This window comes from Rhamphochromis longiceps, linkage group LG17 (assembly GCF_057381845.1).
Source record: "Rhamphochromis longiceps isolate RC_006_pf linkage group LG17, R_longiceps_female_GT1.1, whole genome shotgun sequence".
NCBI classification, from domain to species: domain Eukaryota; kingdom Metazoa; phylum Chordata; class Actinopteri; order Cichliformes; family Cichlidae; genus Rhamphochromis; species Rhamphochromis longiceps.
The window spans coordinates 32,585,102-32,610,956 of NC_140573.1; the positions used below are offsets into that span (position 1 = coordinate 32,585,102).

General features: G+C 41.9%; 1 protein-coding gene across 9 annotated transcripts in view; it reads right to left on the bottom strand.

Annotated features, from left to right (window-relative positions):
* Positions 1-23,469, bottom strand: part of wnk1b (WNK lysine deficient protein kinase 1b) — a 98,503-nt gene extending 75,034 nt beyond the window's left edge. For 2 of the 9 annotated variants that reach the window (XM_085386902.1, XM_085386898.1), the window contains exons 1-2: positions 22,844-23,464; positions 18,277-19,890 (exon numbers count right to left, since the gene is read on the bottom strand). In XM_085386902.1, coding sequence (XP_085243028.1) covers positions 18,277-19,206 — 930 coding nt within the window. In that variant the 5' untranslated portion in view covers positions 19,207-19,890; positions 22,844-23,464. Of the gene's footprint in view, positions 1-18,276; positions 19,891-22,843 lie in introns of all 9 variants that reach the window. The other 7 variants (XM_085386906.1, XM_085386905.1, XM_085386907.1 and 4 more) reach the window with 6 other exon arrangements.
* Between the last annotated feature and the right edge of the window lie 2,386 nt (positions 23,470-25,855).

Here is a 25,855-nt window from a genome sequence, read left to right on the forward strand (position 1 = left end):
CGCCTCTTTATTATCGGGTTTGCTTGGTCATATAAAGAATGAGTTCAGCAGCAGAGACATGTCATGCATAGTTGCTCCCACTTCTAACGAACTGCTAATTGTGATTTATGTGTAAAGAAAGGCTCCTTTCTACTATACATAGTCAGTAAAAACGTAGCTTTAATATTTAGAATGCTAAAAAGCACAAGCTCTTCTTGGCCAGCATTTGAAGATACATAAACACCCTAACCTGTTCTTCTGCAAATAAAGCCACATGGCTTTGCATGCGTAAGTGCATGACCACCCACACTTCAAACACACACTCACACACACAGAAGCTCACTGAGGTATTATCAATATCAACTGCAGGGTGCAAGTTTGCAGTACAGTAATTTACGGTTGCAGGGTTGCGAAATTCTGGGTGGATACCCGTGTTTAAAAACAGCAAAGCCAACATTTTTTACTGTTCGTTTATCTTGTTGCTATCCATTTGTCCATGTAAACAAAGAGATCTTAGCCTGCTTTAGTCTTTGAGCTTTTCACCATGCTGAGGCCTTTACACGCCTCAATCTACAGCAGGCGGTGCCGGACCAAGGCCAGGAAGATCGTGAAGGACCTCAGCCATCCCAACAACAGACTGTTCTCTCTGCTGAGGTCAGGAAAGCGATTCCGCTCCCTGAAGACCAACACAGAGAGACTGAGGAGGAGCTTCTTCCCGCAGGCGATACGGTCTCTCAATCACACCACCACACAGTACTGACCCACACATACGGTTCTTACACACACACTGGACTTTCTGGACTTTGTTTTTGCACAACACTGGTCACTATATTCTTCATTTCCGGTTAATACTTGTACAGCTGCTGTTATTGTGTATATATTTATTTATATTTAGATTTCTTCATACATTCTTATATAGTTCTATATTGTGTATTGTGTATTTTGTTGTACAGTTATTTTATTTTCAACTTTAATTTATATATTTTATCTTATTCCTTCCCAGTTAAATTTACCCTTCATTCTAATTTGTGTTGTACAGTTATTTCATTTTTAACCTTAATTTATATTTTATTCCTTCTTAGTTAAATTTACCCTTTTTAATTTTTCATATTTATTTCCTATCTTATTCATAGCCTTTTCCTTTTTTGTTTTCTTTAGGTCACGAGCAGTTGTCCAAGCATTTCACTACATATCGTACTGTGTATGACTGTGTACGTGACAAATAAAATTTGAATTTGAATTTGAAGTGAAAAATTAATGCGAATATTTCACGTGTGAAAATTTTTTTGTATCAAACTTCACTTTTCTGATTTTTTTGGGATCCAAATAAACAGATCTGACCAATCAGATCACTGCCTTTGGGAACAAGTGCACTTATAGCTCAAACTTTGCATTGATGTTGAGTGAACGATTATATGGAAATGCTCTATATCAATCGGCTCTCTGTAATCATTTCTCTGCCTCCTCAGATAGGCCCTAACTCTGCCAACAAGAGCTCAAACTGACATCCTACAATGTGTACAGCAGTTGTGATACAGCTTCAACTCCTGGATCAAACCATCAAGTTCTCCCTGTTGCTGCTTCTTCTCATGAGAATCGGATGAACCCATAATCTCTGTTTCCTCCTTTTCTTCATTTAGAAATATCAGGAGTGCACAAGATCTACAAAGCCATCCTCATGTGTGTTTCTCAAAACGTCTCATTATGCGTCAAACCATAAAACTAAACCAGTTAATTAAAAATATATATATACAAAAGTTCAACCTGACATGTCAAATAATTCCTTCCAGTTGAAACTAAACTGCCGCACTGCCTTTGATGGTTGTGAGAGCTGCTCCGCACTCTTGTGCAAAAGCCCGTGGGCATGGGAGCATCTGGAAATTGAATATACAGTGGAGCACACAATGCCTAAAGTACACAGGTTGAATGGGACTGCCGTCAGACCGCAGGGGATCTACAGTCCATTACCTCCTAAAGCTGCCCATTAACTTTCCGTCTTACGCTCACTCACCCTGTCTGTGTCACCCTCTCTTGTGCCGCCTCGCCTCTCTTGGACTTTGCCTGCATCTCTCGGTTTATCGGCCTCTCTCTGTCCGTCTCCATTTATCTTTGCAAATATCTCGCTCTGGTTTGCTCATCAGCCATTAACGTCTCTCTGAATTGTCTAGCTCCTTTTCTGCCCTTGCTCTTGCCTTCAGCCCTGTCTTGTGTAGGCTTGCGAGTTATATGTCCAGCCTATTTTAAAGTTTGTTTGTCTCTGTGCTACATTCACTGACGTTTTGCTGCACTTCCTGCCCAATAAAAACATATATATGTTTTTTTAATCTATATTCGTCCCACTGCCTTTGGTTTTTAATCAGCAAGAATATTAAGACATTAATGAGTTAACAAGGCAACAGTTTTAGATGCAACGCATTTAAACTGCAGATATAAAATATGTACCCAAATGCTAGGGTTTTGTTTTTGGGGTTTTTTTTGGGAGGGGGGGGATTAATGTCTTTCAGTGCCCATTTTTTAAGCATCTCTTGAACACAGTACAAAGTCAGCGTGACAGCAATGAGCCGTTTATCACCCTTAATACTAGGGCTGTGCGAAATGACCAAACTTTCATATCCCGATATAAGAATTCTATCGTCCCGATAATGATATAAATCACAACAATGTACAATTTTCTGTAAATTCTGTGAATCTCGGGCAGCTCGACTTGCGGGAAGTGTTTCCAGCTGCGCGTCATGTTGCTGAAGTCGAGTGTTTTAACCGATGCATGAAACTATACATTTTTAGACATAAGTTGTAACAGCCGCCGTTTTCTTTGTGAGTATTTATTACACAGTGTGCTGCGGGGAAAAGCCTGTTCTAACGTTTGACTCTAAGGTTTATTTTTTAGCACCTGACGGCTTTTTACTTCTCATCCGTAAATAATCTGCTCTTTCACGTGATTCGGTTTATTTTGAAAAGTCTCAACAGGATCTTGAGCTTTATTGTGAAAGGTTTATGTGGAACATAAACAAGCGGACACGCGATGCTGTTACCGTCGTTGTTGCTAACCACAACCCATAAAAACAGGCGCTTGTCCGTCTGTAGTATGGTTATATTAAATATAAGAGAAAGAGAGAACTTTAAGAAATGAATATAGCCACTACAGTGACCATCAAAACGATGAAAAAATATTGCCGTAAACAGTTTATTTTGTGACACTACGAAACAAACAATAGCGTAAAATGAAACGATAGAAGTTTTTATATCGTCATCCGATATATATCATTATATCGAACAGCCCTACTTAATACAATGAACAGACGATGCAACACAGCTCGTTAATGCACAAGGAGGAAGGACAACCGAAAACAAGCAGACCTGACCTCTCTGTTAACCCCGCTTTAATAACTTGTAATTGTGTGTGCGCTTTTACACATGAACAAGAAAAGCCTGGAGGCACACTTTTGTTTTTTAATTTTGTGGTGGTGCCGGCGCATACAATGAGATGAGCCCCTGAGAGTCGGGCTTCTATGTTAAGTGGTCCTGCACACCTGTTGCTAATCCATGCTAGAAAACAGAATGGATAACGAGCTTTTGCACTTCAGACATGCTGACTCATTGTACCAAAAACACAGATGTTACCAGTATATTAACAATGCACTCCATATTATTCTCAGTGAGCCCACACTGTGAATAACCACTACACCATTAAGCTAAAGCAGTCAAATGGAGCCTTAACCATAAAATAACATTAAAATTGCCACTTTGGCAATTTTTAAAAAAGGGGGGAAATATTTAAGATCAGTTATCTGTGTTTAGAAAAAAAGATCTGACTGTTTATCCTTGATTCAATTTAGCTTTAATTTAAGGTTTCAACAGCGTAAGGCGACTCAAAAAAACCATTTCCCCCGCGTTGCCAACTTCTGTGAAAATTGTGGCGCTTTGCTAAACTTACTATGTTCTTTCCATGCTGTGATCAGCTGCTAGTTGTGGCTTTAACCAAAAGACCAGCTTTACAAAAGATGGGAAATTACTTTGAAATGACATCAAAAGGACACAGGCTGCTTAATCCAACATAGGACCTGTTGATTCTGTGATAAGAGCATGAGGCAATACCCCCATGACCTGCCTTATCTCACAGCAGCAACTCGTTTCTGGAGGGGGAAATAAAAACTGCAATCAGATGAATCAGATAGAGGTTTCCTGAATCCACAATTTCATCATGAATTTGATGACTTCAACCTGACTACAGCTGTGATGAGACTTAAAACTGAAAAAAAAAAAAAAAAAAAAAAAAAAAAAAAAAAACACCCTCTGATATATGATACAGACAGGCACATACACTAGCAAAAAAAAAAAGTTAGCATTTTTTTTTACAGCTTGCAGGGTTTTAAAAGCAAAAAGCAATGCTATTTGGTGAACTTTACTGTCCTTTAGCACCACAGCTGGAATCATCTGTGGCAGATGACGGCTGCAAATCATGCAGCTGCTCACTCTTGCACCCGACCACGGCATTAAATAGACCAAAGGGGGCTTTCCCATTCAATTCAAATGACACTGAGCGCTGCATACCATCCATGTGATCTCAGGCTGCGGTGATTACATCATGCAAGTGTGGTTTTTGAAGGATTGACTCCTAATCTGGTGAGGAGAACTTCCTGCCTCACTGACCACGGAGTCTGTTGTTGTGTGTACATTTTTCTATGTGTGTCCACTCAACATTGCATTTCGAACATGTGCTTCCTTTTTCCACAAACTGGTCATGAAAATTGAAACTAAATTAGAAACCAATTCATCAAATGCTTTTATAGAGATTTAATAAGATAGCTTTAAGAGAGCTAGAGAAAGCCAAGGCAAAAATAATTTATTTCAGTGTTTGCTTGAATTATAATAAACATCTGTATCATACAAATACTCTAAAGATTTCCTATAGACCTCAGTCACATAGGATTAGAGACTGGTTGGTGATCCCCTAGCAGTCACCAGTTGCAAGGGAAAAATGTGCATTCCCCAACCAGCTGGCGAGTTGCTGGAAGCGAGTACTGAAGCTTGCAAAAGTGCAACGCAAACCAGAAACACCGACCGTTTGACCTCAGAGTAAAAGTCCCGCTTCACTGCTGCAACCAACAATTTCAAAAGGTACAATTTTTACATTTACTTTGTTCTCTTTTTCCAGTTTGCATCCCACTTGTTTGTAGAAAGTGTTCACAGACAAAAACAGTGTCTTCCATGTAAACTACTGGCAAATGGATAAAGGAGGACTTTGTTCCAGCACCCTCTTTGCAACCAACTTCACCCAGTAACAGTCAGCATCCACTTGCCAGCCGGTCAGGGAGTACACATTTGACCAGCTGTTCCCACGGGATCTGGTCTCTAACTGGTCTCTAGGCCTGTAACTAAGGCCTTCGAAACTAGAGCTCAAACTCGCAGACATGTCTGTCATCCATTTGTGGCAGACAATGGCAGTATTGACTGGTTCAATATGCTAATACCAATGAAAATATACTACACTGTCAGAGGTTATGAAAACTATGATAGAGAGGAGGCAAAAATTACAACTTCAATAATCTTAGCATCCCTTCTGAAATCTGTTGTAACATTTTAACACTTTAACTTCTAAGTGGAAAATCTTTTTTAGGTAAGGAAAGCGCAAAAAGTAGACCTATTCACATAACCGCAACAGTGTGACACAAGCAGCGACACACAGTCCCCACTCATTCTGCTCTAGTTATGGCTCGGCAGATGACACTCTGCTGCTATTTATAGAACAGAAAGGGAAAAAAATGAGGGGAAAAAAATCCCATCTCCTCCTTCTCTTTGCTCCCCCCTCTGTCTCCATCGCTCTCGTCTTTTCCCCCCTCACAGGCTTTAGTTAAGGTCGTGGAGGATGGAGAGACAAAAAGAGACAGAACCAGACAATGAGAGACGATGCCAGAGACAGAGAGACACCCAAAATGGGAGAGAGAGAGAGAGAGAGAGAGAGAGGCAGAGGAGAGAAAAAAAAGCAGTGTGACAAACACAGACACAGGCAGTGTGTGATTGTACAACGCTTTGCTCCTTTTGTCTCACTGTTCTTAAATTCTATTTCCAGAAGCAAATGAACTCGTTAAACCCAAATCAAGCTTTTAATCCTGTGCATCAACTGGGATTACTTGCACTCCGTTATTATTTTCTGATCATCAGTACTGTGCAAAACTCTTGAGCCCCCTTTGATTTCTTAATATTTTGCAAAGAAAAAGGGGTAACAGGTGCAGTGATTTATTGAAATGTGCAAAAATATGTAAAAACAGAGCTTAAACAATTCTAAAAAGCTTGAAAGTCAATATTTGGTATGACCATCTATATTCTTCAGTCCATCCTAAAATCTCTTAAGGTCTTAGTATAATTTAGGTGGTGTTCAGGAATAGTTCTCCAGGCTTCTTGTACAATATTCACAGCTCTTCTTTGGATGTTGAGTGCTTCTTGTTCCATTCTCTGTCAAAATGATCGCACACTGCTTCATTAACATTGAGGTCCAGGCTCTGGGGACACCAGTGATGACCGATAATGTCCCATTGAGTGCTCTTCAATCCAGAAATGCTTTCGGGATCATAGTCATGCTGAAAAATTAAGCGGTGGTGTTGAATGGTGAATCAAAATCTGATGACCAAGCTGAGTGAAATGCAGCCCCAAACCATGACAGAGCCTCCACCGTGTTTTACAGTTGGGTGTCGACACTCGCTGTTGTACCTCCCTCTTGCTCTGGACCTGTTGCCACTGATTTTCAGTCCAGTTGTTCTGCAGTTTGGCACACCTCAGCCTTTTCTCCATGTTTCCCTAATTAAGAAATAGGGAATTCTTGACAGCCAACCAGCCACAAAGATTTCTTATGACTGACTGAGATCATGTTCATGTACTGTAGATTTATTGCGGAGGGTTTTTTTGTCCTCTACTTTTCCAGTTTCTTTAAATGTTTTAAGGACAAACTCACAGCATGTTGAAATAGGCTAGGTTTGATCTGCCAGCTCTTTGGGAATCACCTTGTTGGTGCAAAAACATTATTTTAAAATGGGAACAAATTATGTCTTTATGAGACGGGCTGCTAGTAACAAAGACCAGACAAAGAAAAAAAATGTCAGGTATAAGGACTGGACTGAAAATGGGTGAAAAAGCAGCCAGTGTCAGAAAATCAGAGGAACTATTGCTGAAGACCACCGCACAATACAAGAAATTCTGTCTAATGTAAAGAAATGAGGGCTTTACACAGCACTGTATGTACTCTATTGTTTCATTGACTTTTGATATCTGAAAAGTAAAACCATATGGAGCAGAGATTCAGGAACCAAAGATATTCCAACACACCCACATTTATTTGGGGTTTGTGGGGGAGGGAGGGGTGTCATATTTTAAAGCACACCCCCCACACACTATTTCACTAAGGAATGACATCTTATCAATGGAATGCGGGGAATTTGGGAGGGATACAATGAACCCAGAGGGCTGCCCCCTCCTCAAACTCAAACACACACACACACACACACACACACACACACACAATAAAAGGTGAACACAAAGACAGAAACAGTAGCTCCTCTGCAAAAACAGACTGAGCATTGCACACGCAGCAGAACAGTCTGTGCATTGTCAGGGCACAGACAAAAGCAAAAGCAGACTAAACACAAATATAAAGCAAAGACACACACAAACAGGTTCACACGCACACACACGGTGATGTGTGTCCCAGGTCACTTTACGCTGGTGCAGACGACAGGCAGCTTAGAGTCGAGATCTTTTTTAGACTCAGGTCAGGATGCACACACTTACGCAATCACCTGTACCAATTTCTTATGGCATGTACGGGTCTATTGAGCGGGCAGTCAACCTTGTCGCCAACGGTCGATCGCTTTGTGTTTTTCAATAAGAGGATTAAATTAATAATAATAATAATAGTTTAATAAATCATGTAATAACTATCTGATTATAACTGAATTCCCCAACAGCTGTCCACCAAAGCTCAGCAGAATCTAATCTATACCATACCATGCTGAGAAAGGGTGTCTGATGTCAGGTCAAATATATATCCATCCATCCAAACAGTCTTGAGACTGTAGATACAAAAAGCAACGGGAGGCATTTAAATGAAGTTATTTATTCTTATAGGCCGAAATCATAAATCACAAATCTTCAGGCTCTTGCTTCATATGAGAAAAAAAGTCCATTAGAAATGACTCACTGGTATCAACACAAATGCAATAAATTATGCATGTAGTGAGTAGATGAAAAACTGAAAAGAAGTGAAATGGAGATACATCAAGAGATGACTTTTTGTGCATTCTACTAATACTGACTGATGACTGTGTTTTCCAAATAGTCTTCATATATCACCAGAAGTAAAATCTTTTTTTAAAGTGTTTTTTTCCTTTATTCCAGTGGTGATAACGCCCTATCATTCAAGTGCCAAAGGCTTCATTTCAGCCAGAGACTCCTGACATTTTGTAGGCAACAAGACAGATTTGTTTAATTCATAAGCACACACTGAATTTCTACCAGATGACTAGATAAAAGTTAGTATTCATGCTGCTATTAAACAGCCTGTTTAATAGCAACATTTTTGTCTTTCCTTCTGTCCCCAGACTAGTTTCAGAAACTGTCCACCTGATCCCAGATTTATCACTTGAGGCTCAAAACAACGTGATCCAATCCTCTGCTTCTGATCTGCAGCTGTCAGCCAATCGCAGCTTTGGATTTAGCAGGAAGCGATTGTTCGCATAATATCAGCATTGTTAGGGCCGTCTGGGCAGGAAAAATAAGAAAGGGGAAAACCAAAACGCTTTTCTTCACTAATCAGACGTACACACACTCGCATTTACGCTCGTCAGTGTGTGTGTGTGTGTGTGTGTGTGTGTGTGTGTGTGTGTGTGTGTGTATACAGGCCTGTAAACACACATACTTTGGCTAAACCCTTTTTTTTGGACTATCTGCAACATCTAACAGATGAGAGATGTCTTTGAAAAAATCATCTTCAAATTTGTGATTACACATAGATCAATTATGGGCTGGATGAGTAAGCAATGTTAAAGGGTTGACACATGAAGGAAAGATTGATACCAGGCAGAGAGGAGTGGGATTAGGACAGCATGAGCAGGAGTGGTTGGAGATAAAAGAAAGAAAGAGTCAATCTAATCATAGAGCAACGACGCTTGGCTAAAAGGGGGGAAAAAACCAAGAACGTGTGAGAGGGAATAGAAAAACATGTCTCACTGTGCAAGTCATCTAACATCTGCCTGATGCATTTACTGTTCCCAACTAACCCCAATATACTTACACACACACACACACACACACACACACACACTGTAAGCACAGTCTTTCTGTGAGCCTACAGTACACACATACATACAACCTGCTTCTAATTAAACCATACTATAATCACTAAACACACATACACACGCATTGTGTTTCACTCAGTGTGACATAACCACGGACACACACCCATTTGAGCAGTTGCTAAAGCTCTCAGATCCTTTCATTTTACAGAATGACTTTATTTAGAAGAGATTACCAAACACTTGAGCATCGTCTCCCTGTGTACACACACACACACACACACACACACGCTGAAAGTCTGCTCACTAATACACTTGCTTCTCATTTTTTCTAAATAAACAGACTGCGAGGGAGAAAGGTCAGTAATTCTGAGCGCACAGTCAATGTGACTGTTTCGCATAACTAAACTGTTAGCACACGTATCCGGGTCTTTAAAGCTTTCCAGTGAGATTTATGTTTGTGTGATAAAATGCTTCACTCCCACGCTTGGAAGGTCTCTGTTTTAGTGACCTTCCGCGTGCACTATCTGACTCCCCGCTCCTTGCTGATAACACAACATGACCTGAAATCCAGGCCAAGTGACACTTCAACCCTCCACTGAAATCAATACTAATGAAAGGCAGCGCAGCCTGACCGCACCGCTCTACATTATGTGAAACTGGTGTACACGCTCGCTCATTAACCGGAAGTTAATGTGTGTGGTAATGGAGACAGTATGAGGAAGTGCCAGCTTGTGCCTCTCTTCCTCTGCCTCTCACAGCTGGTTACTGACATATGACTGCGCCGGGGGATGGATGGAGGCAAGGCAAAAACAAAGCAAGAGGAAGACAGAGTCATGCAATGAGGATGAGTAACAAAATGATTCAAAGTGAGATTTCCTCTATGTCCACCCTCTATCATTCCCAGGTTATCTGACATCAGAGCTAAATAACTTTATCAGCTTAGGCATTTTTCCCACTTTTTCCCTTATAAAGCCAGCTGGCTGGGCTTTGGAGCTGTTGCATATCTGAAACACTGTATATAAAAGATGGCCACTGCAATTTTACCTCCTTTTATTTCTGGAGCTCGTATTCTGAAGCCTCAAAGTTAGCATTTTTGGTCGCTGCCATCTTGTTTTTTTGAAGCAACCATATTTGAACCAGAGAGCATTTGCTAACTTTTTAGCTGATGCTAGCAAGCTTGGTTAAAAGAATGCATTTATAGACTGTAAAAATGCAACACACAGACAGATACCTACTACCGTAATTGTCGGGCTATAAGCCGCTACTTTTTGCACAAGCTTTGAACCCTGCGGCTTTTAGTCAGGTGCGGCTTTTCTATGGATTTTCCATGATTTTTGTGATATCGTAAGACGATTTGTTTTGTTTGTTCCGCTGTTGTACGGCACTACGTTGCCTGGCGGAAGGATCGGGGTTCAAGAGTGGTATGTTAGTCACATGTCCGTCCGCCGTACGAAGTAGCGCGAAAAACAAACTTCAAAGTAGCGCTACGCATTCAGCAGGAGGCGTGGATGACGAGCGGCGATAAACTTGCGAAAAGCAAGTTATGCCCAACTCCACCGGTGGATTCTGACAGCGTGGAAAAGTGCGAAAACATCCACGATCACCAACGGATTTTGAAGGGCTGGACTGCTGCATGATGGAGAGGAGGACACCGCCACGGCCCTTCTGAGGGTGTTCGACTCTGACACTGACAACGAGGATTTCTTTGGTTTTGAAAGTGACAACGAAGGAGAGAAGCGGAGAGTGGATGACGAAGCCATCCTGAGCCTGTTCGTTTCCGACACTGGAGAAGAGGACTTTGGTGGTTTTAGAGCGCAGGAAGAAGAGAAAGATGGTGAATGACTGACTTTTCTTCTTGTTAAAGCCGTGTCACTGCACCTGAGCCTAAAAGGTAGTCCGAATCTATTTTTCTGGTGTGCTGTAGGTTACTGTTATGTACTACATGTGCAAATATGTACCCATAACTTGTTTTTCAAAATATTAATAAAAGGGGTGTGTCTCCAAACAGCCATCTCTTTCCTGACAATTCCCTTTGTGCATATTCTCTTACATATGATAAGTCAACATTGAAACACCTGCGGCTTTTAGTCAGGTGCGGCTAATGTATGTACAAAACAGGATTTTCCCCTGATTTTAGCTTGTGCGGCTAATATTCAGGTGCGCTTTGTAGTCCGGGAAATACGGTACTTGAAAAAGCAGAGACTCCTAAATGTGTCCTTGGTTTAATCACCAACACTGCAGGTGGTAAACTCTCAAACATAGCCAAAATATAGCCTGACGATTTATCAGTGGGCCAATATTATCAGCCAAGAGACATTTTCTGTCTATGACTATTACCTATTAGCATCAGCATTTGCAATAACTAATACATTAAAATCTAAAAAGTAAAGAAGCGACTGGAAAACCACCGTTTAGCAATGTTATGCGTCTTGCTGTTGCAGTTTTTCCACCAGAGGACACTCTTCAAAATCCCTGAATGCAAAACACATATTTTAACAACGTAAGTACAACCAGCAACTGATCAGGGCAGAGTCGAGCATGGCATAAACACGTAAATGTTTCGGGACGATGTCTGTTTATGTTTTTATTTCTCAAAAAAAAAAAAAAAAAAAAAAAATCAGCCTGTTAAATCACAAAATATCAGTATCCAGAGCCGTCATACTGGTCAGGCCCTAGACAATAGGTCCACTTCAGTGAGTCACCTCAGCGGCTACGCCTGTTAATCAGAAATGCCACTCCCTTAATTTCAAGCTATAAAATTATCCAAATAGAATTTATATAACATATATTGTTCTCAAGTGGAAAATTAGCTATGAAGACCAAACCCAGTACTTGTACCTAGCTATAAATATGTTCATTTCATAGCTGGAATTGAGCATTTTAAAGAAGTCTGGGAATTGACTTGCTTTTAGGGCCAGCTTCAAATGGCCTTTCCAAGAACTGATATTTGACGCACGTCCTCATACTACATTTTTCAGTCACAGAGATTGCTGCTCCAGCTGATTTTGTTGCTATTACGTAAAAGTGTGCGTCAGGTTTTCACCTACTGTAACACAGGATACTAAAGTTCTCTTGTATGTGCTGCATTCCTGCAGTTTACAAGGCAAAAAAAAAAATTGTTTGATCACAGTGACTGCTATAGATTCCAAAGTGGAAACACAACATGCACCTGTTTTACAATAAGATTTAGTAAAGAATAAGAGATTCATGAGTCGTGATATCATGACCATTAGCGGCTGATAAACACACAACCACAGGTGTGGTTTTAGGGAGGCTGGTGGTGATTTTCCACCCTGATTGTTACGCAGAAAGTGCTGCAGAAAGGTGGCTCTTAAAGAACTTAGACATCCATCTATCACAACAAAAACACAGGAAACATCCAGCAAGTTTCCATAATTAAACAGTCGAGCTCGTCTGCAGCCTAGCCAAATGAATAAGTTAGCAATCCCCAGAAGCATGCTGCAGTATGAGCTCACACCAGTACAGCCCAACTGCATGCACACAAAAACTCATGCAGAGCACAGACCAAACCTAACAGGCACATAAGCACTACTTTAATGCTAATAAGGAAAGGGAACTGTGTAAAGAGTCCGTAGCTGGTGTTTAAAACATTTATAAGAACACACTTGAAGTGAACCCACACTTTCTATCCCTTTATAATGTGTGTCTGTCCAATGCTGACTACTACAGTAACTCCAGAATCAATCAGCAGGGAGAAGCAGCCTCTGCTCAAGGCCTTGACACTGCTGCGGTTTGCTGTTTTGTCAGAGAAATATGAACCTTTGGAAAATCTAACCGCTACACCTCTGCTCTGCCGCCCTGAAGTTATCTAAGGATATTTTATCACGCTGTAAAATACTTATGCTCTGTCTGATACATCATCAACTGAAAATATTTGCATGGAATAGTTTCCGAGAGCATCATGTGACCTTCGAAACGGTCCAATCAGGATTTCTGATTCGAGTTTGAAATAGGTCAAAATATTTGTTGGACAAGGTTTTTTTCATTTAATAAAAAATAAATCCTGGCAGTTGCTTGTGTAGGTGAAGCCTAGCAATGTTCATAAAGATAGGGAGAACGCACTGTTAGTGAAACTGCTTTGCAGACATAATACTTTTTAAATGCCCGATGTCCTCTTCGCTCTGTCCTTTTACCTGCACATGGAAGTATTTCAGACCAACACCAGATTAAAATGGGTCAACAATAGTGCTCTGCCGTGCTAAAATCGGACACCTTGAAGCATATGTTGTTAGCCTCATTTTGTCAATGTCATGATAGTTCTGCTAATAAAAATCATGCAAGCGTGAATTTGTAATACAAAATAATGATATGAGAGATGTCAACAAACTGATGCGTAATCTCCATTTCTGCAAAAGCTGCCTGGACTCAGCAACTAGTCTCTATCTTAAGGCATTGATTGAATAACCATTTTTAAAGGACAGTTGCAAAGCCCCAAAGCATGCGTGTGTGTGTCTGTGTGGGAAGGGGGCTAATCCGCCTTGTGGTGCTGTTGAAGGTCTTTGAGAGTCTATGGTGCCCGAGCCTGAGGTCACACACCCTCTTCTCTCTTCAATTCATCCTCCGTTTCTATGTTCCTCTCCCCCTTCTTGATCATCCTCTCCTTTCATTTCCTTTGTCTTTTCTCTCCCACTATTTCCCCTCCTTCCTCCCCCGTGTTTTCAGTTTCTCCAGCTTCTCACAGGGGTCCCTCCACAATCACCTTCCACTTACTCAAACTCGACCCCCATTCGTCTAGCATCCCCTCCCCCACTCCCGTCTTCCAACCCACTTCCCTCCAAAAGTTCTCCAACTCCACCTATCAATCTTTCTGTTTAATATTTTTAAACCGCCTGTGCGCTCAACACCCTCTATCAGTTTGGTAGAGTACACTGCTTCGGTGGTCGAATGCTGAACCGGCTCTTCAAGATCCCTTGTGAAAGATCAGGCTGAACTTTGACTCGTACCCCTCCTCCCACCCTCAGCCTCTGGTCTTTCATACAACCCGTTTCTCTCTTCCGCTTATCCAGTTCGGGGTCATGGGCGGGGGGCTGGAAACTATCCCAGTTGCCATAGGGCGAGAGGCGGGGTACGTCCTGAACAGGTCGCGAGTCTATCACAGGGCTAACACAAAGACACAGGCCACCAATCGTGCTCACATTCACACCTACGACCAATTTGTAAAGTGTAGGGTTAGGAAAAGTAACAGCCAAATGTTCAACTTCTAACGAGCTGATAGCCATGGCTTATATTCATTAATAACAGTCGGCGTTCAAGTGAACAAGGTCAAGTGTGACTCTCCGGCTGGTGTATTTATAAGATGCTTTCTCTTCATGCTTTAAGAAGGAAATAAACTCGATGATCTCTCGCTGCGTCTGCTGTTTCCTCCTGCGTGGAGAGCTGCATATATGTAGCCGCTCTGTCCTGTCTGTGCCTTCACAATCAGCATCATAGCGGGTGATGCATAAATTAAGTGCAACATTAAATTGCAAGAAATCCGGCCGCTCCTAGGTCATAGCTGCCGGGTCTAGTTCATGAGTCACTGAGATACAAACAAAGTCCAAAACTTACAATTAGTTTTCTTACCAAGACTACATGAGCTTATTATGATCTGTAGCTTTAAGTAACCCAAGTTCAAACTGATCACAAGAATTCCTTTCATTCCAGGACGCCTACAGGAGCCTCTTCTTTCCCATCCATCTTCCAACAGACACTCTGATAAGGCACCTTAGCTACTGGATGACCTTCTTCCTCTCCACCCCCCTCTAGCTATTCATCAAACGCTTAAGCAAAGTACCAGCTCCATCTCCCTTCTCATCTCCCGTTCTGCTTCCATGTAACTACAAATTTCTCTGGACACAAATATGATCCTGTTTTGGGATCCAAAGCCAGGAATTTGAAAGACACACACCTTCAACTCTTAAGCAAGCAAACACAAACACACACGTGCATCGCACTAACATATGCATACTGCAGTGACAAGTGGGTGCGGATGGCAAGGGGGACATACTCACGTCACACAGAGATATTTCCACGCTAAAAACTGACAAGTTCCAGATGATGCCAACTCCCACAGATCTCCAGTTGCCATGCCCACCCAGTGAGTGAATGTGATTGGTTCTAGTGTGTGTGTGTCTGCATGTGTGTATGTGTGCGTGTAATTCTACTCCCACCTTTCTGCCACATGTCAGCAGTTGCTCAGTCACAGACACACAGTGATACCAGATTACAGCCTCTTATGTAGAAGAGTACTTGCCTTTGCATGCATATAACTCAATCACCACAGTCCTTCAATACTCTTATATAACACACGCACGGAATATAATGCATGAACGACATTTTGCATTCCAGTAATTCAGGATATATATTACATAAATGTCAGCAAGTTTATTCTGATCATTTAGCAAACTAACCAAGCAATAGTTTTAAAAATCCAATCTCAACTCAGAGACGGAGACCTCCAAGACACAAAGAACTGTCAAGAATCCCCAAGTTTCTCCGTTTCGACAAGTAGTAGAGTTAGAGACGGCGATAAAGACAAGCATGTGTGACAGAAAAAGCTCAACAAAGGCTAGACGTTTGTTTTCCGATAAACACACCGCCGTTTCCTAGATGCAGGGCATCAGGCAAAGCTGATTTTAGCTCCTGGGATTCAGGAAGACTCGTGGAGCATCTTGTGATGGAGATGACAGAAAAACAAGCACATGCTTCCCACAGGAAATAAGCACACGCTGAGAAACATAAATACCAGCGGTTTAGCAGAGAAAACATTCAACTGCACAGTGTGACCTCAGTCTTTTTAAGGTTCTATAAAATTAAAAAAAAAATCAGTATCCATGCCTTATATCAGTGTTAAATGTCTAAATATGACAAACACTTTGCAGAAAAACATGAAATATACATTTATAAGCCGAAAAAGTTGTTTTTGTGGCACAGTATAAAATGCTTCATCACAGCAAGCAGTTCCACGTGAGTCCATGTCACTGTTTTCCTCCTCCGCTGAAACCTCGGCTCAGTCAGTGTGCTAAACGTCATATGACCGCCCGAGACTGTTGTTCTACATCTCCAACTGCTCACCGCACCTCCGTCTCTCTGCCTGCTCATCGACAAGAAGTGAAAGCTGAAAGACTTTGTCCTTTTCCTTCGATGCTGCACAACCTTTCACCAACCGATACACTTTTTGCCTACACGTCTCCTGTTCACACCTCGCCCCGTGACAGACAAATACTCAATAAAGAAGTTGCATCAGTGCACCACAATGAAGCAACAGCATCCTGTGGTGCGCTGCAATCCATCCTGTCAAAAGTTGGCCAGACTGCAGGAAAAATGCAATAGTTTTATGTGTCTACTTTGAATACTTTTCAAATGTTGAGACAGGATACCGCATCTCTGATACTGCAGATATCATGCAGGTGTCATTATCTGATTTGACACCGTCATCAGGAAGTCGACCCCACTTGCATTTTGGCCTATATTGCTTAGTATCCTCTTCCGCTTTCATTTATACATGTGGTGGTGGTGATGTGACGCACCACAGCATCCGCTCACTCGCAGCTGAAAGTCAACCGTCACTACCAGAGACCCACGACACACGTATAATGAAAATACACATGCATGAGTAAGAGAAAACGAAGAGCCTGAGCTCCAGCTTGACACTTTGTTCCATCTGTGATGCAGTGCCCCAGTAAACACTGAATAACATTTTAAGCCATTTTCACACGCGAACTTTGGAAGATTGTCCAGGTTACTGCACTGGTATATCTTAATATATCTAATAATATAAAACTATATAACTGTGATGTCTTAAAATGGTAAATGAACTGGTACTTATATAGTGCATTTCTACTCAATTCGAGCAATCATAGCACTTTCTTACTACAATCCTCATTCATACACAAGAGACATACAAGTGCTTTTAAACACTTGTTTTCTATCCTACGTTCTGTAGAAATCCACTGTCAGAGGTGCACATGAGAACGTATATGTCCCACCTAGTCAATACAGAGATTTTAATCTTTAAACTGTCATCTCCCTAGTGCAAAGTGTTTCTTGCTGCCTCTATTTAGACAGATCCGTTGCCAAGCAGAATACTTCTAGTAGTTCTAATCGCAGACCCTAGCAATACTCTCTGTGTTCATGCAGTTACAATCCAAAGGATGCATCCAGGGCAACTTAGGGTTCAGCATCTTGTCCAAGGATACTTGGACATCCAACCTGGAGGACCAAAGGGTCGAACCGCCGGTTTAAAAACCGGCAGATCTCTGATCTGACTACAGTAGGTGGGACATTTGCGTTCTCATGTGCACCTCTGACAGGTGATGTCTACAGAAGTCAGAGTTGCAGCTGATGAGAGACAATAGCTTTAGAACAATACAACTTTGGCCTAAGGAGGTGCTAAATGTCCAGGCCAGCACTATAAAATTTTTTATAACCAGTCAGCTAAATAATTTCAAGCAGTGCAGTCCCTTGAGTGACAGCTCGTGCTGCATTAAATCAGTCCAAGAAGCAGTGGATTTTTAACGACTGACTTACAGTTAGAATCCATTATTCATGAAAACAATTACTGGAGGATCTTCATTACGTCTTCTGCTGCTTGGGCTACAAATACTATGACCACTGTGATAACAGCGTACCTCAACACTCAGATCCACATGCAGTGAAACTTAAACTAAAAACCACACAAGCAGAAAATGTGCGCTCAAACTCACAGCAAATGTCCATTTACCAAAGTCACAGTCGCTGCCTTAAATAGCACACGGACCTCTGATGGATTTTGTTGTAAACAGTTCCCATTTAATCCGCACTGGTACATCAGTCCCAGTCAGACTGATCTCCTTTCGTGCACAATTACACAGAAAGTCTCTGCCTAAACAGGAAGACTATATCTTCCTGTCAAGGTAATAAGCAAGAGGCACAAATAGAAAGGGTAAAATTCAGCACCTGGATGGCAACTTTTTGAGACTTTGGCAAATAAACAGGAAATGACAGCACAGTTTTAACAGCGTAACCTTACCTGTAGCTCACACCATGCCACTTCCACTGTTGTCTCAGTGTCCAAACCCTTGTAGACAGTCTTAAAAGACCCTCTCCCGATCTCAATGTCAAACTTCAGGAAGCGTCCATCTGGTGAAGTTCCTACAGCTTTTGTTTCAGCCTCCTCTATGTCCTCTTGCTCCCGTTCCCTCTGCTCTGCCCGTGCTTTCGCGAGCCCCTTCTCCTCCTCCGTCTCCCTGTCTTTCTCCTCGGTTGGACTACTGATGCTTCCCTCATACACATTTCCTACTGCTTTTCCATCTTTGGCCACCTGTTCCTGAAGCCCTCTGGGACGCAATACGATGTCAGGCTGTTTGGCTACTGTTTTATTGGCAACATCCAATACTGTCGAGCTGGGCTCTGTTACTGCCCCATCTGCACTATGTTCAACACTGCTACTGGTAGGAACAGCAATCGTGCACACATCCAAATCTCCCTCGGCATTTTGTAGATCCCCCTCTTCGACTGCCCCACCATGCCCAAATGAAGGCTGAAGGGTACTGCTCTGCAGATAGGAACCTCTTTGGGACTCCTCACCTTCATAATCCTGTCCTCCAAGGTTTAAAAGCTGCGGAGAGAAGATGATGGGAGTCCCTTCACAGTCTGGGGGTGATGTGAGTAACACAGCTGCTTTGCTGGGCAGATCCAAAGCTGTGGCATTCGAGTCACAAATGACACTCCGGCGGAAGAAACGGTGCTCGGCCGTTTTAGAGTCTCTATCCATTGTGTGGCGCCGACGTTGGACCTCCGGCTCTCCAAGAAGCTTCTCCACGACATGCGTGTCTGAACTGGCAGAGCCGTTCACATTCTTGTGGGGGGTCTGGGGTGATGGGCAGGGGGACGGAGAAGAAACGGGGGGAAGAGGAGCAATGAATTTCACTGCTTTGCTGCTGCTATTTTCTTCAGACATTCTTTCAAAAAAAAAGCTCAAACTGTAAAAGAGCAAATCTTTATGTAAAGACTTTTATGTAACTTATTCCTGTAAACTCTGAGCGCAGATCTCAACCTCCTAGTTCATTAACCTTTGATCAAACCGCAAGAAAAGGAAAGTTAATGTGCAATAGAACAAAAAACAAAATCGACTGAATGCAGCAATCCTTGATGTCTTTTGTATTTTTTGCTTTCCTCTTTGCAATGTTTTAAATTAACAACCCACAGTTTCTACAAGGCCCTTTCGTGGAGGGCTCAGGGAAGCCCCAGGTGAGTGGAAGGGGCTTTCTCTTAAAAACTGGGGAGGGAAGGGATGAAAGGCAGTCAACAGAGGAGGGGTGCAAGCACTGCAGTGAGACGATAACCGTCAAATCAACACGTAACTCCATCCTGCTGCCAACAACCAGACTGGGATGACCGCAACATGGAATGACTGGAGATCGATTAGACCAGTATGGCCTCTTAAAAGATGACAGAAGATGCCTGGACTCCAAAGTTTGATTTTTAGGTCTGGGGATGTCTCTGTAAGACCAGGCTGAAGCCTCCTCAGCTGCCTGAACTTCCAAGAGAGGTTGCTGGCCTCTATTGTAAGGCCAGATTGATGGCTAGGTAGGCCTAGGCCTGGCCTAGCCTGGCCCAGCTTGGTCTGCTTCTGTCCTTGTCCCTGGAAATAAAAAGAGAAAACTATGAAGTGAAACTGTTTTATTTATAGGTATGAGTATACATGTCAGAATTCAACATACCTGGCTGCCTGCCAAAGTAGCTGATAAGAACACACAAGCCGTCAGATATTTTTTAATTGCATTTTATTGCAGGAATTTGAAAGCAATTTCAAAACCTTGACTTTTTTCTCTCCTTTCTTAAACCGGGACTATCCGGCTGATTTCTATCTGGATATCTTTTTATTCTCTGACTCAGACAGGAGTCCAAAAAATCCTCATCCGTGTAGCAACTTTGCGCGACTAAAATTATCATCATTTAACTTATAGTAGACCTTTGCACACCCTTTAATTCATCATGTCTGACACAAGCCATCGAAGCTCATCTTTTGTTTCCAAGGTCACCCACACTCTGTGCTCTATGGAAACTGTGGGCCAGATATCTAACAGCGACACCTCAGGTCCCAAAGACCAAGTCAACAGAGGACAAGCGATGGGCGTACTAGACTGGACTGACAACGTCAGAAGAGGAAACAAGGCAGCCAAATGGTGCCGTAGGCTTGGGCACACTGTAATCTGTATTATTCCCAGGCAAGAAAGTAAAGATGAGTCACTTATTTTGTTATTGTTCTTGTTATGAACTGCCTGGTTAATAAAATGAGAGCGAATAAAGAACTGGGTTTGAACTGGTGAGTGAATGTTCACGGTACTTCACCCACTGTCAGGAGTCATTAGTTCAGAAAAGACTTAAAACACTCGGTCAGGCTTTGGTTTGATATTTTTTCAGTGAAATAAATTTGCCTTTGCTCAGCACAATTTTTTTTTAAATCTCTAATTTAACCATGTTAACCAGATGGAGATCTGCATCCCACACCAGTCTCTCCCTCCCAGCTGCCCCTCCATAGTTAAAGCTGTGATGTAGCAGAGACTGTGCCTAATTGCTCCATGTTCCAAATTTAGCCCAAGTCAGCACAGCCTGACTGACCCCGAGGTTAGACTGCTCGGTAGCAATTCAGCAGATTAACATGAGAGATGAGGGGCACTCAGTGACACAGACAGAACTACTTCACAGAAATGCATATCTGAGGACAGTGCACAATATATTACTATGCATTTTGTGTTAGAGGAAATGTAATAACTAATTACTACGTTCAGAACTTGCAAGTCGGCTCGCATAACGTCCTACAGACGCCTTCTACTCGGTGATCACAGTGGCACCGGCTCAGAGAACGAGCAGCTGCTTTCATGTGTGATGTTAGAAACAATTCACTGTAAATGTATTCAAGCTTCAAAACAAACCAAAGCAAGTTTTCACAAGTTTGACACTGATGTGCAAAGAAGAACGCAGAGGATGGTCCCAGTTTGTGGCCATTAAATTTACATATGCGCTATTCTTCAGAAGACATTTTTAAGCCACAATTGTGTTTCATTTAGTCCCAGAAACTATTTTTTATCATCTCAATTTAGGGAAACGGTTAAAAGACAACCGCTGAGAAGGTTATAGTACGGATGCACCTGAAAGCTATGACCTTACTGCTTATTTGAACCCTTTCTAATATTGAAATCTGCACCGTACACCTATGTTTGGTGCTCCATTACATGCATAACGACACAAATCTTTAAGCAAATGTTTAAATTTCCATGAAATAATACCACAGATTATTAAGCCTTACACACATTCTGCCCTAAGAGAAGCCCTTTACTCAGACGAGTTAGGTTCCAGTCTGGGAGCGAATGAAACGATCTTTGAAAGTGTAGCACCTCTGTTGGACAGCTGTCTGAAACGATGGCTGCACTGATACTGTTGTGACAATTAACTCAAAATATGAATTACTGCTGGTAGGAAAAAACGAACATGAAGTTGTGCCTATGTCAAGAAGCTCCTATCAGCTATGTTACAACAGATGCCCTTCCTGATACAACCCCAAAGGAATTTGTGTCTCCTCCCAAGACTGGACTGGGGACTGAATGTGTAACCCACTACACGATGGAGTCACTGCAGGTGTGTCTATAGATCACTGCTGTGATTTCATAACAGCTGACGGAAGCATTAATAAAGACTTTTAACAGTCAGAAAAAGGTCAATACAGTCAGACTTAAACTTCAGTGTTTGCAATAAGTACTGTGGATTACTGCATCACTGGTGTCCCCCAAGTACCAATTTGAAGTGTCCCTTTAATAACCCGATGCTTTTATATTTGCGTTTCTATTGCACCACTGCTAAAAAAAAATGTGTAAAGTATGTATACAATGTTAATTTATATTCAATATAAGCAAATCTGGTCTAATAGGAAGAAGATTTCTTTTTAACTTTGAAATTACAAGCTCAGGTTAAAAAAAATGCCTCAAAGAAGGCGCAACAAGAAAGATTATTACTTCTTCTTATTAAATGAGTGTCAGCTTGTTGAGAAAACATGTCATATCGTGGCTAAGACATCCATGGGCCCTAAAACGGACTGATTCCTGGTCCACGAGCCACATGTTTGATACCACTTGCCTAAGCAAAACTCTATGATCTAAACTTATTTTTCAAGTAGAATGATAAGGGCAGCATTAAAACAGGTAGAAGCAGCAACATTATTATTGATACATAAAGGCTTTGTTATCACATCATCAGTAAATGAACTCCAGCGGTTACGAGCGGATCATAAAAGCCTGATGTGTGCACATGAGCAAATAAACCTTGGCTGGCTTTCGCTCAGTGGTCTTTATATTGCTATGGTACGATGTATGACAACAGCAGTGCTGCACTCGTGAGAAGCCTTGCCACTGAGCAGAGTGGAAATGCAGTGAGCTTAATTAAAGCTGCAGAGCAACCCCGTGCAGCTTCACTGCTGCCTGTTGAGGAACTCCAGAAAACGAGGCTGTGTCGACAAGTTTGTCTACAGGCAAAAACAAAGACGCGAGCAACGACTCTGCAGAAAGCATTGCGATGCAAAAACAAAGGCGAAGCATTACCTATGACATCGGTGTGGTCTGTGCTGTTGCCGCAGAAATGTGAAGGGGGGAAAAACTTGATTAGGGAGCCTTTTACTCCTCTGCAGAGGGTCTGCTCTACACACAGCACAAGTGTCAGTGTGGTGCGTCACATTAAAGCCACAGTTGGTTGAGGGAAAACACTAAATAAGAGCGATTTGTACAAAACACAACAAATACCCCTCAAATTAAAAAGGTCCAATCAGTGACGAGACGAGCGGTGCGTGCAGAGAGCCCCAAGCCGACAGACAGACACCTCCCACAGGACAGAGATGACAAGTTCGCCCGCTGCTGTCGCGGAGGCTGTGGTACTACTTTTCTCTCCGTATTGTCTGTGTAAGGCTTCCAAAAACAAAAAAAACGATAACAGCCTCACTTAAAGGTAACGTATCCCGACCCGTGTCGGCACCCGGTCCGCTCGTGCCGCCTCCGCGTCGCTCCTCCGGGCTCGTACGATGCTATAAATCCGCTGCGGTCCACAGTGATTCCCCGTTTTCAAGCCATCAGACAGCGGATCCGTCTGCTCTGGGATCTTCTCCAGCGATGACTCGTCAAAGCAACTGCTGGGCTTTCACGCAGCACAGCCGCATCAATTCACTGCTGCGAGCGAGGATGCTGGAGCTGTATAAGGCCGCTTTTCAAAATAAAATAAATTACTCCTCATAAACTCACAAACTTCCTATATCCCTCCTGCAAGCGTGTTCAGTCGTGAAAGGGCTGTTGTCGAGTACAAACTCATGCAATGCAGCCCCCACCAGAGTCTGTTTTCTTCAGGTACTTGAAGCATATATGTTGAAGTGATGGAGATCCAGCTGTGCCCCTTCGTGGATCTACTGGAGCAGCTTCAGCAATAGTAAGTACTGTAAGCTCTCAAGCTCTCAGTGTCATTCTAATAGAAAAGCTATCATATAATGTAGGATGTATTATTCAGTCATTAGAAATAAGAAACACGTGTTAATTATTTTATAATGTAGGGAGAAATGGATCCGAAATTGATTTGACTTTTTTTCGTTTTTAAGTTAATAGTTGACTAATAATTAATAATTGTCTGTATCGAAAAGTAAGCAAAGACAGTTTCTGTTTTAGGCTCATTTTTTGTTCATTGTCAAGCAAACAGAAAAGGTTATTCAGCAGACGCTTCGATCTTATTTTGACAACTCAAGCCGGAAATGGTTTTATTTCCTGCTGAGGTAATTTACAACGGCTACCGGAGGCAAACCCGTGCATAATGACCCACCAGACAGCAACAGTGTGAACCAACACGCGCCGCTCATCGTGTTTTTATTTCATTTGTTTTTAACACGTGCTTTGCCATTTTTTATTTAGACCGATAATTGTTGAGGCTGTTCAATGACGCCCCCACCATCTTTTCCTAAATATTGACTAATTTACCCTGAAAGAAAGAGGCTTTCACTTCAGCAGCAGGCCCACTCTATGCTCACGTTTTCTTTAATTTTTTTAAAACAAAATTTCACTTCACTAATTTGGAAACACACTTCACGCTTGCTGCTTCCTCCAGATTGTCATGCAAATGTTATTTTACTAAAGCAACTGTTTTGAAAATGCCACACACAAAAATCTGATTGTGGATTGTGAAAACTGCTGACTAATTTTCACAGTCATCACCAACAGCTTTCATCTGAACTTAAAGTTTCCACGGTGAACAGCAGGATGATTCGCTCTGTGTCGCTGGTACAGGAAAATCAGCTGGTAAAGAGTTGAAAAGGATGTGTTCACGCCTGTGACTTCTACCTGTGTTTGTTACTGGAAGCAGTGGCAAGGCTACAGCAAAAAGTGAGCCATTAACTTGTTTTTGTTTTTGGAGTTTTCACATGGCCACCTGTAGCTTAATGTGCCAGCGAAACAGGAACGAGTGTCTCAACGCAGATCAATTTTTTCAAGCCTGGTCTTCGTTCCTGGTGCGTGTGTGTGAGGTGGTGTTCCTTTGCCTGTGTGTGCATGCTGCACATTTTTATCCTGCACTTTCCTTTAGGCAAAGAAAGAATTATGAGGTTGTAAAAACAGGTTAGCCAAGTACAGACTAAAGCAGATAAAGTATACAAAAGCACTCCTGAATGCAGGAAGTGTCCGTAAAAATACAGCCTGTGACACTCAAAATGCAAAATGTGTCTTCATAGGAGAACATATTTTGTTCCACAAAGTTACAGGCCACAACAAAGGCATCTGCAGTTCCTGTGAAGTGACAATGCTGCCCATCGATAAACATTAAACATTTCTATAAGCTCAGGTAGCATCCTGACCCCACTGTGCTGTAGCGTGCAGCTAATCTCATTTAAAGGAGCAGTTGGGCATGTATGCATATTTGCTTTCTTGCAGTGAGTTGGCTGAGCCGTCAAGCAAGCCTAATTAAAGCTTAATATCCTAATGTGTGCATCCTAATATATTACATCCCAGAGTATGTTATTATAACTTGAGGCACACAGAGAGTTTATGGAGAACATGCATGACCGAGATACTCCAGTCTGCTTTCCCCCTACACAACAGGCTGAACAGGCTTAATGTCACTTTTCCTTTTTATTACTATCTGACTGGTGTTGGCGAATATGGATGACATTCTGCTAAAATTTGAATTTGTGGAAATTGCAAGAAGAGAAGAAAAGCTTCACATAAATATTTAATGTATAGTCATGAGAGAGTTCTCAGTTATCTCAGATTTAGTCAAGGAAATCAGTAAGCATATCACAAAATGTCAAAATAGTCTTTTCACCTTTAACTATCATGTCTCTAATTCCAGGACAGTTGTTTATGCTTTTCAAGCATAACCTGGAGAGAACTGAAAGCTTCTCCTTTTTTTACCATTGCAGTCATTTCACAGGAAGTCACTTTGGTTTGCATTGTAAAACCTGGAATCCAGTTTGCCTGGAATCCATTATCTAAAGAATTAGACTCATTTGAAACTCTTTAATTGTTGTTCAGAGTGCAGGCAGTCGCAGGAGAGCTACAGTCATGGAACAAAGAAAGCACAAAGAAAGC